Raw genomic sequence first — 12,207 nt, forward strand, 5'->3', positions numbered from 1 at the left:
ACTTACTTTGCCTTGGACGCGATCAGCGAACTTGGGTTCGGCACCCCATACGGTTTCCTCAAGGAAGATCGGGACTTGTATCAGTACGTCAGCACAAAGGACGCCTTCTTCCCAGTGATGATTACAATGGGAAACGTTCCTTGGCTGGCGACCCTGATGCATAGCTGGCCCCTGAATCTGGGCTTGCCGAAGTCTGGTGATTCGGTTGGGTTCGGGGCTCTCATGGGGTAAGCTTGGTTGGTCGATTCGGAAACCCAGTTTGTATGCTGAAACTGCCGTGTAGCTTTGCCAAAACCTTTGTGGATGGAAGACTGGCCCCGGGTACGAAGCCCGGGCGAGATATGATTCAGTCTTTTATTAACGCTGGCCTGACGCGCAAGGAGTTGACACAGGAAGTTTACGTGGAGACGTGAGTAACCATTAGGATCTTATTACGCTTTGAAAGAAGTCTTATGTGCCATAGGATTGCCGGATCTGACACTACCGCAACTGCCATCCGCATGATTCTTCTCTGCCTCCTCTCTAACCCGCCGGCTTTCGTCGCGCTTCGCGCAGAGATTGATTCCGCCGTCGCCAAGAAGATTATCAGCTCGTCAATCAAAGACTCAGAATCACGATACATGCCTTATTTACAAGCCGTGATCCGCGAGGGCCTGCGTCTTTACCCGCCATCGACTGGCATCGTGAGCAAAGAGGTCCCTGTCGGTGGGGACGTTGTTCACGGGTACCGGTTGCCCGCCGGAACACAGCTAGGAGAAAACATCTGTAGCATCGGCAGATCCGAGGAGGTCTTTGGGCCCGACGCACACCTTTTCAGACCCGAGAGGTGGATCGAAGCGGCCATGGAAACCGACGAAGAGAGGTACAGGGCGATGATGGCGACCACGGATCTTGTGTTTGGATATGGGAAGTTTTATTGCATGGGGAGGAGCATTGCACTGATGGAATTGAACAAGATTTTCGTCGAGGTAAGGCAAATTCATCATATCGTACGGGAAGCCCCTAACACGTCCGCACAGCTTCTCCGCAGGTATGACTTTGCTATTGCAAAACCCGAAAAGCCTTTGAGGCTCTGGAGCGCCGGGTTCTGGATAACACACGATTTTTGGCTGAGAATTACCAAGAGAGATAGCAGGTGACAAGTAACCCAGTCACTGCAGTCTTCAGCGTTTCTTTGTCTTTAAATATTGGCCTTTGTTTAAATGGACTAAATGCATCTTGCATCGTCAGTACAAATAAGAGATCTACGCATACTTACAGGTACTCCTAACTACATAATATTCGGTACATCTACGGATAAATCGTTCAAAGAAGAAACTTCAGTCAGGATACGTTGGTTCAATCTATGTTTGGGTTAGCGGCACCTTCTTCTGCATAGGTAGGTAGTACCGGTATGTAGAAAGCCCATTATCTACCCCTCCCCGATCATCTGAGGGGTGGCCGGAAGCTCATCCGCTGTTACCCGCACGCTTTGGAGTAAGCCAAGAGATTGTAACAGTGGAGCGCATCTCGTACAAGCCTCTCAGGTGGAGTGGGCGCTTACAGGACTCCGAGTGGGGTTGGGCAGGAAATATATTTGTCGTGGAAGATTTCTGAGCCTGATGCATGTAACTGCGCAATTTGTGTGTTTGGAGACTACTGTCAGACTTGCCAACTATGAGTGATCCGTTGAGCGTAGCGTCGGCTCTCGTGGCCATCGTCACAGCCACTATGCAGTCCGGCAAAATTCTATATGACACCATCCAGAGTTTCAAAAACCATCGGAAAGTCATCCGGGAGCTCGTGGAAGAGCTTGCGGCCCTCAACGAAGTGCTGCTAAGCCTGAATACGCTTGTCCAAAAAGGAGAAGACCGAGGCTCTTTGAGATCGCTGAAAGTCCCTCTGTTGCAATGCCGACAAGCTTGTGACGATTTCAACGGATTGATCATTGAGTGTAGCAAGAATTCTGGTCGGCCCAGGACGAGCTTTAGAGACTGGTTCAAAGTACGATACATGGAGAGCGACATCGGCGGTTTTGTCACCATGCTGGCTGGGTATAAATCCACCATTTCCATTGCTCTGGGCAGTGCAAATCTGTATGTGGTCTGTTTTGAAATCTTTATAGATCGGTTCATGTGCTGACAGTTGCACAAAGAGAATCCGCCACTGTTACCCTCCAAACACTCAACGAGTATAAGGATATGATTCAGAAGACAGCTGGAGAGCTTGAAGACCACCTTGAAGACATAAACGCGAAGCTGGAACACCTCATATTGCACCAACAAGAGTCTTTTCAAGCTCTCTCAAGCAACATCGATCGTATTCAAAACGAGAAGGACAGCACTGAGATTTGCCTTGAGATTTGTGCCCAAGTCCAAGCTCGTATCGACGAGATGCAATTCCGGCCCATTTCACCCAGCTCATCCTCGAATGAAATATCTTGCCGAAACCTGACACGGGCCATGGTCATGACGATGTCAACACTTAGCCAGTGCAGAGACATTATCACAGACAATGTTTCTCAGTTGCGTAGGCAAAAAGAAGAGGTTAGCAGACAACAACTGGGATCGGACGTAACCAGCTCATCTGGGCAATTGGAGGCTGGAAATAGAAGGTTACAAGAAGAAGCCAACAGTACAAAAACGTGTCTGACGATCTGCAATGACGCCTCCGAGCATGCTATGAAGCGAGTTCATGTTCTGGAAGACATGACTACGGGTCACGACGGGCAGCAGTTGTTCGTGTCTACCTTGGGGGATCTGTTCAATGTCAAGGGCGCGACGACGGGCGATAGAGGGATCCAGTTTGTGGGGTCAGTGGGAGAAGAATCACTTCAGGAGTTTTTCAGGAGTCAAATGAAATGGTAGAGTGAAATGAAACTGGATAACTTCTTTGCATCGTGTAAGTGCCATAATTACGGGGACGACTTCGAACCATGCACGACGCCTCTCATTGTATAGCCTGGCCCCCTGAATGAACGCGGCTCCTCTGTCTCGGGCGTCTGGGACTGGCTCATGTGGTTTCTATGGGAGATGAGCATTTGACCAAGTTCTCGTACCGAGTCATCACTCCATGCCCCGACACACTGAAACCCGCATCTCCCAGCCTCTACATCTTTGGCATTGTACAAGTGGTCTTTCGTGGAAATCAAGAGCTGAACGCCGTTCTCTCCGACTTTCAACTGTTCGAGTTGATGGGTTGGCCGGAGGTGCTGTGGGATGTTATCACTACGCGAGCCACAAGGCTGGAAGTACATGTCAACAAACCGGAGATGCATCGCTCGGGGGGGAGTCGCTCGGTTCGCTCATTGCGAGGCTTTTAAGGGAAGTTTTGGATTGGATTTGATCAAGAGAGAAAAGAATGATGTGAGAGGATGCGAGAGTTTGGTGTTTATTAATTAACGTTGAGGCTCTGAGTTGATATGGGTCACAGAAGGCCTCCAAATTGCGTTCTTTCGCACTGGACCGGATAGACGGTCCAATGTTAGGCCGACTACCCCGCCGCAAAGTCCTGCTGCGTAAGAGGCCCAGGCCCATGTCACTCCACCAGAATGTGACGGTGTGGTGCAGTCGCCTGCGTCAGCGCCTGTGGGAGGCCGTCCAATAATTCAAGAATGCTGGTCCAGTGAGCCCGTGATGTCCTCTGTAAGCGCCCCCCATTGCGGCCATTTACCAACCCTGGGCACTAAACATGGCCGGGAACCAACGGCTATTCGCTGTTGGCTGGACACGTCAAGCCACCTGCAACGGCTGGAATATGATGTTCCTGGCCATGGCTCGACTTGCCTGTTTCAAGTCGGACATCTGGAGCGTTTGCTTGGCTCATGAGTTCGATCTCTGAGAGGCGAGCCGGACTTGGGAATCATGTGTACGGACTATAACAAAACCGCACTTTGGGATAAACCCTTGACGCTCACAGCTGGAATGCCTTCCCCCATGCCCGGTTTCGGTATTAGGTAACCTTGATTTTCTTGTGTTGGATAGCTGGAAATCGAGATTCGATTATTATGCCACAAGGGTGGTGTGTTCTACATCATGTTGCTTGCGCATGATGCAACTTGGGCGAGACGCCGCAGGCTAGGCTGTATCCTAACACTCAAAAGCTAGGTGAGAACGGTAAAAACGAGCAATGTAACCGTTTCGCAAGGTGACTCTTGTCATTTGCCTTCCATAGTCATTTCACGTATATCATTTGATTGGGCTATTAGAGAACTAATATTCGATTGGGCCGTTCTGAAATGCAGATGACCAGGTCTATCTGTTGAAACCACAACAGACGCAACAGAGGTGCCACTGTTGGAAAAGATCGAGGCGGGCAGTGAACAGTTGAGAATCCTCGCAAGATAAATCAGCCCCAGACGGGGGTTGAACTCGAGGTTTTTCTAAATGTATGCATGGCAGATGTAACTATTGATAGGGGGCAACCTTCATCCTTTAGCATAGTCCTGGTGTTGTTATTATAAGCGGCATTTCTAGCAACTCATGAGAACTCACCATAAGACTTGTGGATATAGTCGCTCTAAATCCCCATATTGGTCTAGTGCAGTTCACCCGATACATATGTAACATCACGGTACGTAGAACCCGATACGGGGCACCTCTGAGTCTCTGACCTGTGCGAGATCTGAACATCTTAATATAATATAGGATACCGGATAACGCAGAGCAACTGCCGAATCTGGCTTCACTTCAACCACGGCCGGGATGCATACTTGAGCGCACCATAAGACGATATGAGGTAGAGGGTTAGAATCTACCGCTACAAGAGGTAGATAGTTGTCTTTGCACATTCTCACCAAGAACGTGTACTCTGCAATACATTCATAGTCCGGTTCCGCAGTCGCGAATCGCGCCACCCGGACCACGCCGTCGCCAAGCCGGACGCTGGTGGTTCGGCCCCCTTTGTGCCCGCATTTAGCCTGGCAGTCTCCTGTAGAAATCGAACACCCGGTGCATACGCTCCTCCTGCCCGGGGGTGAACTCGCTCGTGCTGCAACACTCGGTCAGCCGACAAGGCTTCGACGCTTTCGCGCGTGGGAGGGCCTCTAAGCAAAAGCTCACCAAGAATCGTCAGAGTAGTCCATATAGTTGTGGATGGGATCCAGCCCGGGCGGGCGTGTCGTCGACAAAGTCGTTGACGCTATCGCACTCGCCCCCGCGGAACGTGTGGTACAGCCCGAACCAGTGGCCGACCTCGTGCACCGCGGTGTGGCCCTTGGGCACGGGGGGCTCCTCGCCCTCGGCGGCGGCGCCGCGGGGCGGCATGTCCGGCATCGTGTCGCCGTTGATCCAGCACCCGTCCAGCCAGAAGCTATCGCTGCCCGCCTCGGCCGGGCCGAGGAAGTTGCAGACGCCCCCGAGGGCCACGGGCAGGTCCGTGAAGAAGTAGACGTTGAGCGCGTCGTAGCCGCCGCGGCGCGTGGCGGCGCGCCAGGCAATGTAGCCGTCGTAGTCGGCGATGCCGAGGTCCTCGTCGTAGAACCCCCTTCCCAGCACGTCGTCGACGACGCGCGAGACGTCGTCGGCGAGAAAGAGCGCGAAGCCGTGGTTGGAGAAGGCCGATTCCAGGACGTTGAACTGGAGTCCACGTCAGCGGTCGAGCTCCACCCCCCCCATAAACCTCAAAGAGAAACGTTGGAGACGTGTACCTGGGCAGTGACGATTTCTTCGGTTATGCGGTTCTCGTGGTCTACGGTACTGGCAACGTGGAAGTACACCTCGACCGGCTTGGGGTCCTGGCGCTTGACGAAGGCCGGGAGGGCAACGGCGGGCGCCTCGGCGGCGATTATTACTTCGTCGTTGACGCACCGGACCCTGGCCAGCGCCAACGACGCTCCGAGGGACAGCAACAACGCTACAGCGGTACGAGATGGCATCTCTTCTGAGTGTGCTGGTGTTTGCGAGATGACAGTTGGATCGTGGACTTGCACTCGGTGGGCAGAGGGGGGGTTCGTACGAGTATAGATGCTCCGCTGGCTGCTGTTGATGTCTCACATTGTCGTCGCCAAGGTTTTCTTATGAATTCCTAGCTATCATTCAGCCCTTCCATAGGAATTCACAATGGCACTTGAGAGAGATGGAAACGTTCACCGTAGTACGAAGTGCTCCCTGGACGCCACTGTAAGCACAAGGTCTCGGACGCTTGTTGGACGACCCTAGATTCCAAGAAATACCAAACGCCATGGTGCCATTGGGGGGACGAGGGTGTAAGGGTCTCAACTGCGGCTGAGATCGGGCAAGGTTCGTGATCAAAGGCGTGGTTGACCATTGCCAACGATTTGACCTAGTCACTAGTGAAATTTGTTCCAACCTTAGCATTACCGTGTGACATTAGAGATTCCCTTGTCGGCCCTCATTCGAGCACACTCTGGAGATTGAGGCCAACGGAAGAGCTGCAAGGCTGCATATGGGTACACCAAGGACCTCAGCTATTCGTGGATCAAGCAGAATACTTCGGTCAGCTGGCGGAGCTCGTGCTAGGGAATGGCAGATATAACTTCCACTGCGTAAGCAAGCAACATGGCATGAAAACGGTCACTTCTATGCGACCACGCTGAAAGACGGAAGAAAAGAACATGTTATTAGGCATCAATCACACCCTAACCGGTAGACAGCGCGCGCCCTCAGAGCTTCGACGCCCTCCTCTGCCCGTCGGCGTCCCCCCGGGGCTCCGTCTCGCTCGTCTCCGCCTTGAGGCTCACCGGGTCCCCGAGCTGCGACGGGTTGCCGGCCTCGAGGTTCTCCTCGGCCACCTTCTTCAACCGCTTCTTCTCCGGCCCCTGCACCGGCGACCCGTCCGAGTTCTTGGCCCCCGCGGCGCCGCCTTTGCCGGACGGCGGCTTCGACGACGACGACGACGACGACGCCTGCTTCGAGTTGGCGCCCAGGTCGTGCTCCGTCGGCGACAGCTGCGACACCTCGGCCTTGAGGGAGACCGGGTCGCCGAGCTGCGAGGGGTTCTTGGACGTCGCCTTCTCGGCGACGTGCTTGAGGCGTTCGGGCTGCTTCTGCCGGAGAGCGGGTCAGTCGCCGTCCCTGACGGACGTGATGACAGATTCCCCCTTGGGAGGGACTTACAGGAGCCATTGTGATATCAGTCTCGTCAATTATGGTTATCGGTGACGGATGAACATGCTTCGTCGAACGGGGGGGGGACGTCCCTGTTATAAGTCGCTTCCGCAAAGCTCCCGCAGTGATCTCATGGCATGCGCGCGCACGCGTTTGTTGCGCCCTTTGACGCCGTTCAATCTCAATGACGTGTATGACTTGCGCGCAGCCGAGGGCCACAGCGCGAACCCCATCCCCCTCCTCTGGTTCGGATGGTCCCGGTCATAGGCAGGCCGTCGAAAAAACGGATCATCATACCGATGCGGAGAAATACCATCTGTAGACATGTGAGACTCGAGCTAGCCCGGATGGATGGATGGATGGATCGATCTAGGTCGATTCGCACCCCGTTTTGGCGGCCCCCATCCAGGCTCTCCAGGTCGATCTGATCTGTTTCACGAACACGTGCATCGGGCTTTAGTGGTTCATCTCAGAGAATGGTTTATACGCTATATCGACTAAGGTATCTGCTACGTAGCCATCCAAATACGGGACGGGACAATGCTATCGACGCTTCTTCCAACCAAAAGAAAACTCCGGCCAAAATCATGATACAGGTGGTCAACGCTACTTGGTTGCCCTTATTACAGAACGCGCGCGGCTACGCTACGCTACGCTTTCGCGGCCCCCCTCCCGTCATGACCGTACCGCCCTGGCCTGCGCCGCGCTCGCGACTGCCTGCAGCGGCTCCAGCTCTTCCTCCATATCCTGGTCCGTCCGCTCGACGCCGGCCACCTGCGCATTGACGTTGGCTGACCCGCCGGCGCTGGGCGCCTCCCTGGGCTCGCCCATGCCGATGATGTCGATCCACTTCCAAAAGCGCACCTTGCCCTCGGAGCGGTCGAAGATGGCCTTGTCGTCCATCAGCCCGTCGTCGGGCCCGTTGTCGGCGTCCTCGTCGCCCGGGATGCCCATCTTACCGGACCCCGTGCCGTCGACGAGGTCGCCAATCCACGTCCTCGCGACGGGTACGCCGTTGGACCGCAGGATCTGCAGCTGCGCCCGCAGATTGAGCCGCAGCGCGCGCTCGGGCTCCTCCGAGTTGAAGATCTTCTTGGTCAGCCAGGGGAAGAGGATGCCGAAGTCGGACTGGCTCAGGTGCGCCGAGGTGGAGACGTAGAAGAAATTGGGCTCGGCGAGACGCACGCCGCTGCGGCTGAAGAGCTGCGGCGTGATGACGTTGGCCGAAGGCTGCGGCGAGAGCACGCGGGCGGTGACGTGGAGATGGTCGGTCCACTTGAAGAAGGCGTCGGACTCGACGGCCAGGAGAGCAGTGCCGCCCGGCGCCGAGGGGCTGTTGGCGTAGGCGGGCAGGGGCAGATCGAAGAGGTCCGAGGAGCCCGGGGCGAGCAGCGGGAAGCACCACATGTCGAGGAGCATGGTGACGTTCTTCTCGGTGATCTGCTGGCACAGGGCCGAGTCCCTGCGCGGGGTGAAGAGGGGCTTGGCCACGTGGGCGAGGGCGGAGGACTCGGCGTAGTAGGTGGACTTGAGGAACTGCACAATGGAGGCAGAGCCGAAGCTGTGGCCGCCAAAGATGATGGAGCCGGGCTCGTGGACGTGAAGCTTGTTCTTGAACTGGGTCAGGCTGGGGGTGGACTTGTTCAGGTTCGACATGGCCAGGCCTAGGTCCATGTTCAAGGCGACGACGTGGATCAGCCCCAGCTCCCACAGGCGGATGCGCAGCTGGTCCTCACGGGCTTCGTAGATCTCGGGGCGCGGCTCGTGGTCGAGGCGGACGTAGGGAATCGTGCGGCGGGTGTCGCGCATGAAGTATTGGTCCTGCTTGCCGGGGATGCGCACAAAGGACGCCACAGCGCTGCCGTCACGGTGCTCGGGGCAGATGACGACGACGCCGTGCGAGGCGAGGGAGCCGGCCAGGTGGGAATATGTGTTTCGGTTGCCGCCGAGGCCGTGGGAGAAGATCATGGTCGGCCATCGTCGGTTCGGGGTATCGGGGTCGAGGATCTCGGCGTTCTTGTGGACGGGGATCGTGGTGTAGTGCAGATGCCGCGGAAGGAACCTATAGGAACGAGGAGTTAGCACGGCGAAAGGTCAATGCCGACATGGCATGGGTTGGGTTGTATGCAACGGGATGGACGTACGAGACGATCTCGGCAAGCATTGGACGGATGCCAATGAACTGGGTGTAGGCCGAGACATGCTGCCTCTGGGGCGAGGGCAGCCAGTTGATTCTCTTGCCGTCGGACTCGGGTGTGGCAGGGTAGAAGACGCGGCACTGGACGGTGAGGATCTCGGAGGCGCTGTAGGGTGTCGGGCTGGGCGACTCGAGCTCGGCGACGGGCACCTCGATGTCGACGGTGCCGACCTTGTGGGGGCCGGTGTAGTCGGGGAAGGCCGGCACGGGGCTCAGGCGGGAGAAGAAGGAGGCGACCTTTTCGGCGGCCGTCGGCGGCGCTTTCGCGGCTGGCATGTCTGTGACTGTTCGCAGTCCGGTTCCGCGTGCGGTGGAGCGATTCGAGGTGCGGTTTGCGTCGCAGAAGGATATGCTTGGCACTTTGGGTGGTGTCGATGGATTGGAATCTGTAGGGGGGGGTTCAATTGCTACAAGGAAATGGAAGTCGGAGCGCAAGTCGACGCCGTAGACGTTGGAGGGGGAAGGAGGGAGGAAGGGAAGGGAAAAAGAAGGGATCGAGCCGAGTCCACCACGTGAATGGAATGGAATGCGCCGATAGGGCTTCTGGTGGTTCAAGGGTTGCAGAAAGGGGGGCAAAGAAAGTTCCAATCCGGGCTGATTTTCTCTATCCTCTATGAGTCCTGTTCTGGCAGCAGCGTTTGGGATTCGGATGTTGGTTTGTCGCGATGGTGTTTTAGGCCAATGTTTCCGTCGATGCAGGTTGGTCTGTCCTGTTTTGTTATCTTTTTCTTTTTTTTATGCGCGAACAATGCAGCAAAAGGAAGACGTAATGTAGCTGGGCTCGGACGGTAGGGCAGCAGCCAGTCAAGTGTGCAATTTGGACGGAAGAGATGAGACGTCTATATCCAGAGGTAAGAGTCGTTGCAAGGGAGGCCACCAAGGGGTACTAAGAGGACGGCGCTGGGTTGTGTCTCGCGCGGACCAAGTGGGACGAATTAGACCGGCCAGAGCATGGAACCAACGGACGGGGCGATGATGATGACGACGTGTGGATGTATGTATAATGTATACGGATACATCTGCGTGTGCCGAGTATATGCGTGCTGGCTGAGTATATGCAGAGTCGATCGAGACTGGACAGGGCCCAGTGGGATTTCGAAACCCGATGAAATTAAACCGAAGCCAGTGTTTCCCTGCAGGCAGCCTCATTCCAATGGCGTAATGGTTATGTTCCTTGCAAGAGCTGGAGGGGCCTCTCTCTCTCTCTCTCTCTCTCTCTCTCTCTCTCTCTCTCTCTCTCTCTCTCTCTCTCTTTTTTTTTTTTCTTTCTCTTTTTCTGAGCTAGGTTGTCAGCCAGCCTTGGGCGCAGACAGTGAACAGACCTTCTGCTGACGTTGCAGGACGGCACGAACACCCCCTTCTCGCCTTTGCCCTGAAGGAAAAGCATAAGAACGACAGGAAAAGTAGACAAAAAGTCAAAAGTCGAAAAAAAAAGACACTAAAAAAAAGACACTAAAAGAAAAAAACCCGACGGCTTTGGACCGTCAAGGGCCAATCAGGGCCCCTCATCGGAGATGATCTTGTGGCCATTTGCCCAAGCGGGAAAAACGTCATCCATGCGTATTAATCGTGAGTACGGAGTAGTGTCACTGTCACTGAACTGCATGCGGTGCCGCTTGTTTACACCGAGCCTCGTCTGCTTGGCCTTTGGTCTCCATGCCTCGGTCTACCAAAAGCGGTTTAGGCCGAGGTTCGGGAGAGGGAAAGAAGATAAAAGAAAGGGAAAAAGAAAGAAAAAAAATAGAACCAAATATGCTTCGGGTGGGGGGTGCCCTGGAATTCCCGGGCATCCCGAGAGGTTGGAGGAACCAGTGGGACGTGGGCCACGCGGCTGCTCCGAGCGAACATTCGCAGCCGCAAGGGTCGGCATTGCTTGGTTACTTTGCTTCTACTCGTTACTGTAGACGTTATCTCATGGCAGACAATGTGCTGTACAATCAACATATGTACGACGTACGACGAAGAAGAGTTCGGTTGAGCTGCAGCCCCTCATCCTGCGGCGGCCTCTGCGCTGTTGCATGAATTCGCGCATTATTACTTTTGACACGATGGTCCTGTCGCGCATAGACTCGCCCTGCTTTACATCGCATTAGTCTTCGCCGCGTCGTCGATGTCTTATCGTTATCTCGATCTTGATCGGTTCTGATCTGGCCCACCGAGCCCACAAAGGAAATAATGGAGATGACGACAGACAAGGATGCTCCTGGGCCCAGGTGCGAGGTCGAAGAGGGACCGGCAGCGAGGCAGCCCGGCCCAACCTAGTAAGAAGGATCTGCAGTAACAGGATGGCAACGTGAAAACGTATCACGAGTTGGAGCGCACAGCAAGACATGGGAAAGTGGTGTGTAAATTGTGCTTGTATTTGAGAAACGGTATCCGGTCGGCGAGAGTAGAAATTACTGTTGTAAGAGAGAATGTGCACGTGACGCAGCACGTGATACGCGATAGGATCCGAAAGCTCCTGTTTCTTTCCATTTGTACGTACCCTTGTTCCTCTTGTTGTTTACATAATTGTCTGCTATACCAACACGGGGCAGTCCCAAAAGCCTATTAATTCCACATGATCCCTTGCTGCTCACACATTCTGTCTGTGTGAGAGGGGACATATCTTTCGACATCTCCCATGCCCTTGTTGTCCTCGGCCGCATCAGAATTGCAGATATTGACATTGAAGTTGCACAACAGCCATGGGTCTAGGTTGATCCCCTTTTCCGTCGCAGTGTCCCAAGGACTTATCAGCTCCACATAGTCGTTCGAATCGAAACACTCAGATGCCCCATTGCGGGTCGGCGATGGGGGCGTCAATCACTTTTTGGCATAGACTGCTATAGCTTTCCTGTATTCGTTGACCAGAGAGCCTAGTATCCTTGGATGTTGGCCGCGAGAACTCTTGCACCTTGCCCAATCAACGCGGTGGTTGGAAAGGCATTCAGGATACCGTTGACCCATGTCATCGTCATTTTG

At 54.8% G+C, this 12,207-nt stretch overlaps 6 protein-coding genes across 6 annotated transcripts; 2 read left to right on the plus strand and 4 right to left on the minus strand.

Moving 5' to 3' along the window:
- LY79DRAFT_565531 (cytochrome P450) lies at positions 1–1,568 on the plus strand (the record flags this gene model as incomplete). The annotated part of the gene is made up of 4 exons (XM_060558739.1): positions 1–227; positions 284–409; positions 464–968; positions 1,020–1,568. Coding segments are annotated over 4 exons (978 nt in total), but the record flags the coding sequence as incomplete, so codon positions are not given.
- A 17-nt stretch (positions 1,569–1,585) lies between these two features.
- Positions 1,586–2,849, plus strand: LY79DRAFT_614449 (uncharacterized protein; the record flags this gene model as incomplete). The annotated part of the gene is made up of 2 exons (XM_060561977.1): positions 1,586–2,075; positions 2,135–2,849. The coding sequence occupies exons 1-2, from the start codon at positions 1,657–1,659 to the stop codon at positions 2,844–2,846; spliced, it is 1,131 nt and encodes a 376-aa protein (XP_060410073.1). The 5' UTR covers positions 1,586–1,656.
- Positions 2,850–3,387, minus strand: LY79DRAFT_565534 (uncharacterized protein). The gene is made up of 2 exons (XM_060558740.1): positions 3,246–3,387; positions 2,850–3,190 (listed from the first exon to the last, which is right to left on the minus strand). Exons 1-2 carry the CDS (start codon positions 3,285–3,287, stop codon positions 2,894–2,896), a joined length of 339 nt encoding a protein of 112 aa, XP_060410074.1. The 5' UTR covers positions 3,288–3,387; the 3' UTR covers positions 2,850–2,893.
- Positions 3,388–4,861: 1,474 nt separating this feature from the next.
- Positions 4,862–7,447, minus strand: LY79DRAFT_639340 (uncharacterized protein). The gene is made up of 6 exons (XM_060562317.1): positions 7,056–7,447; positions 6,680–6,985; positions 6,077–6,096; positions 5,627–5,792; positions 5,040–5,555; positions 4,862–4,968 (listed from the first exon to the last, which is right to left on the minus strand). Exons 1-5 carry the CDS (start codon positions 7,062–7,064, stop codon positions 5,049–5,051), a joined length of 1,008 nt encoding a protein of 335 aa, XP_060410075.1. The 5' UTR covers positions 7,065–7,447; the 3' UTR covers positions 4,862–4,968; positions 5,040–5,048.
- A 274-nt stretch (positions 7,448–7,721) lies between these two features.
- Positions 7,722–9,519, minus strand: LY79DRAFT_523612 (platelet-activating factor acetylhydrolase; the record flags this gene model as incomplete). Its single annotated transcript, XM_060555558.1, has 2 exons — positions 7,722–9,108; positions 9,191–9,519. 2 exons carry the CDS (start codon positions 9,517–9,519, stop codon positions 7,722–7,724), a joined length of 1,716 nt encoding a protein of 571 aa, XP_060410076.1.
- Positions 9,520–11,239: 1,720 nt separating this feature from the next.
- On the minus strand, positions 11,240–11,705 carry LY79DRAFT_363266 (uncharacterized protein). Its single transcript, XM_060552760.1, has one exon. The coding sequence runs from the start codon at positions 11,573–11,575 to the stop codon at positions 11,333–11,335; it is 243 nt and encodes an 80-aa protein (XP_060410077.1). The 5' UTR covers positions 11,576–11,705; the 3' UTR covers positions 11,240–11,332.
- Between the last annotated feature and the right edge of the window lie 502 nt (positions 11,706–12,207).

This window comes from Colletotrichum navitas (assembly GCF_030913465.1).
Source record: "Colletotrichum navitas strain CBS 125086 chromosome Unknown LY79scaffold_73, whole genome shotgun sequence".
NCBI lineage: Eukaryota > Fungi > Ascomycota > Sordariomycetes > Glomerellales > Glomerellaceae > Colletotrichum > Colletotrichum navitas.

Bases quoted from the DNA above. Each gene is read 5' to 3' on its own strand.
- LY79DRAFT_639340 (XM_060562317.1), bottom strand. The intron at 6,097-6,679 runs GTGAGCCTCAAG...TTGTGCTTACAG, and splicing joins CGTCGCAGCTCGGGGACCCG to TGGCGTCCAGGGAGCACTTC. The intron at 5,793-6,076 runs GTACTACGGTGA...GGCGCTGGCCAG, and splicing joins TGGCGTCCAGGGAGCACTTC to GGTCCGGTGCGTCAACGACG.
- LY79DRAFT_363266 (XM_060552760.1), bottom strand. From the start codon at position 11,575: ATGTCTTGCTGTGCGCTCCAACTCGTGATACGTTTTCACGTTGCCATC.
- LY79DRAFT_565534 (XM_060558740.1), bottom strand. From the start codon at position 3,287: ATGAGCGAACCGAGCGACTCCCCCCCGAGCGATGCATCTCCG. The intron at 3,191-3,245 runs GTTTGTTGACAT...AACATCCCACAG, and splicing joins CCCCGAGCGATGCATCTCCG to CACCTCCGGCCAACCCATCA.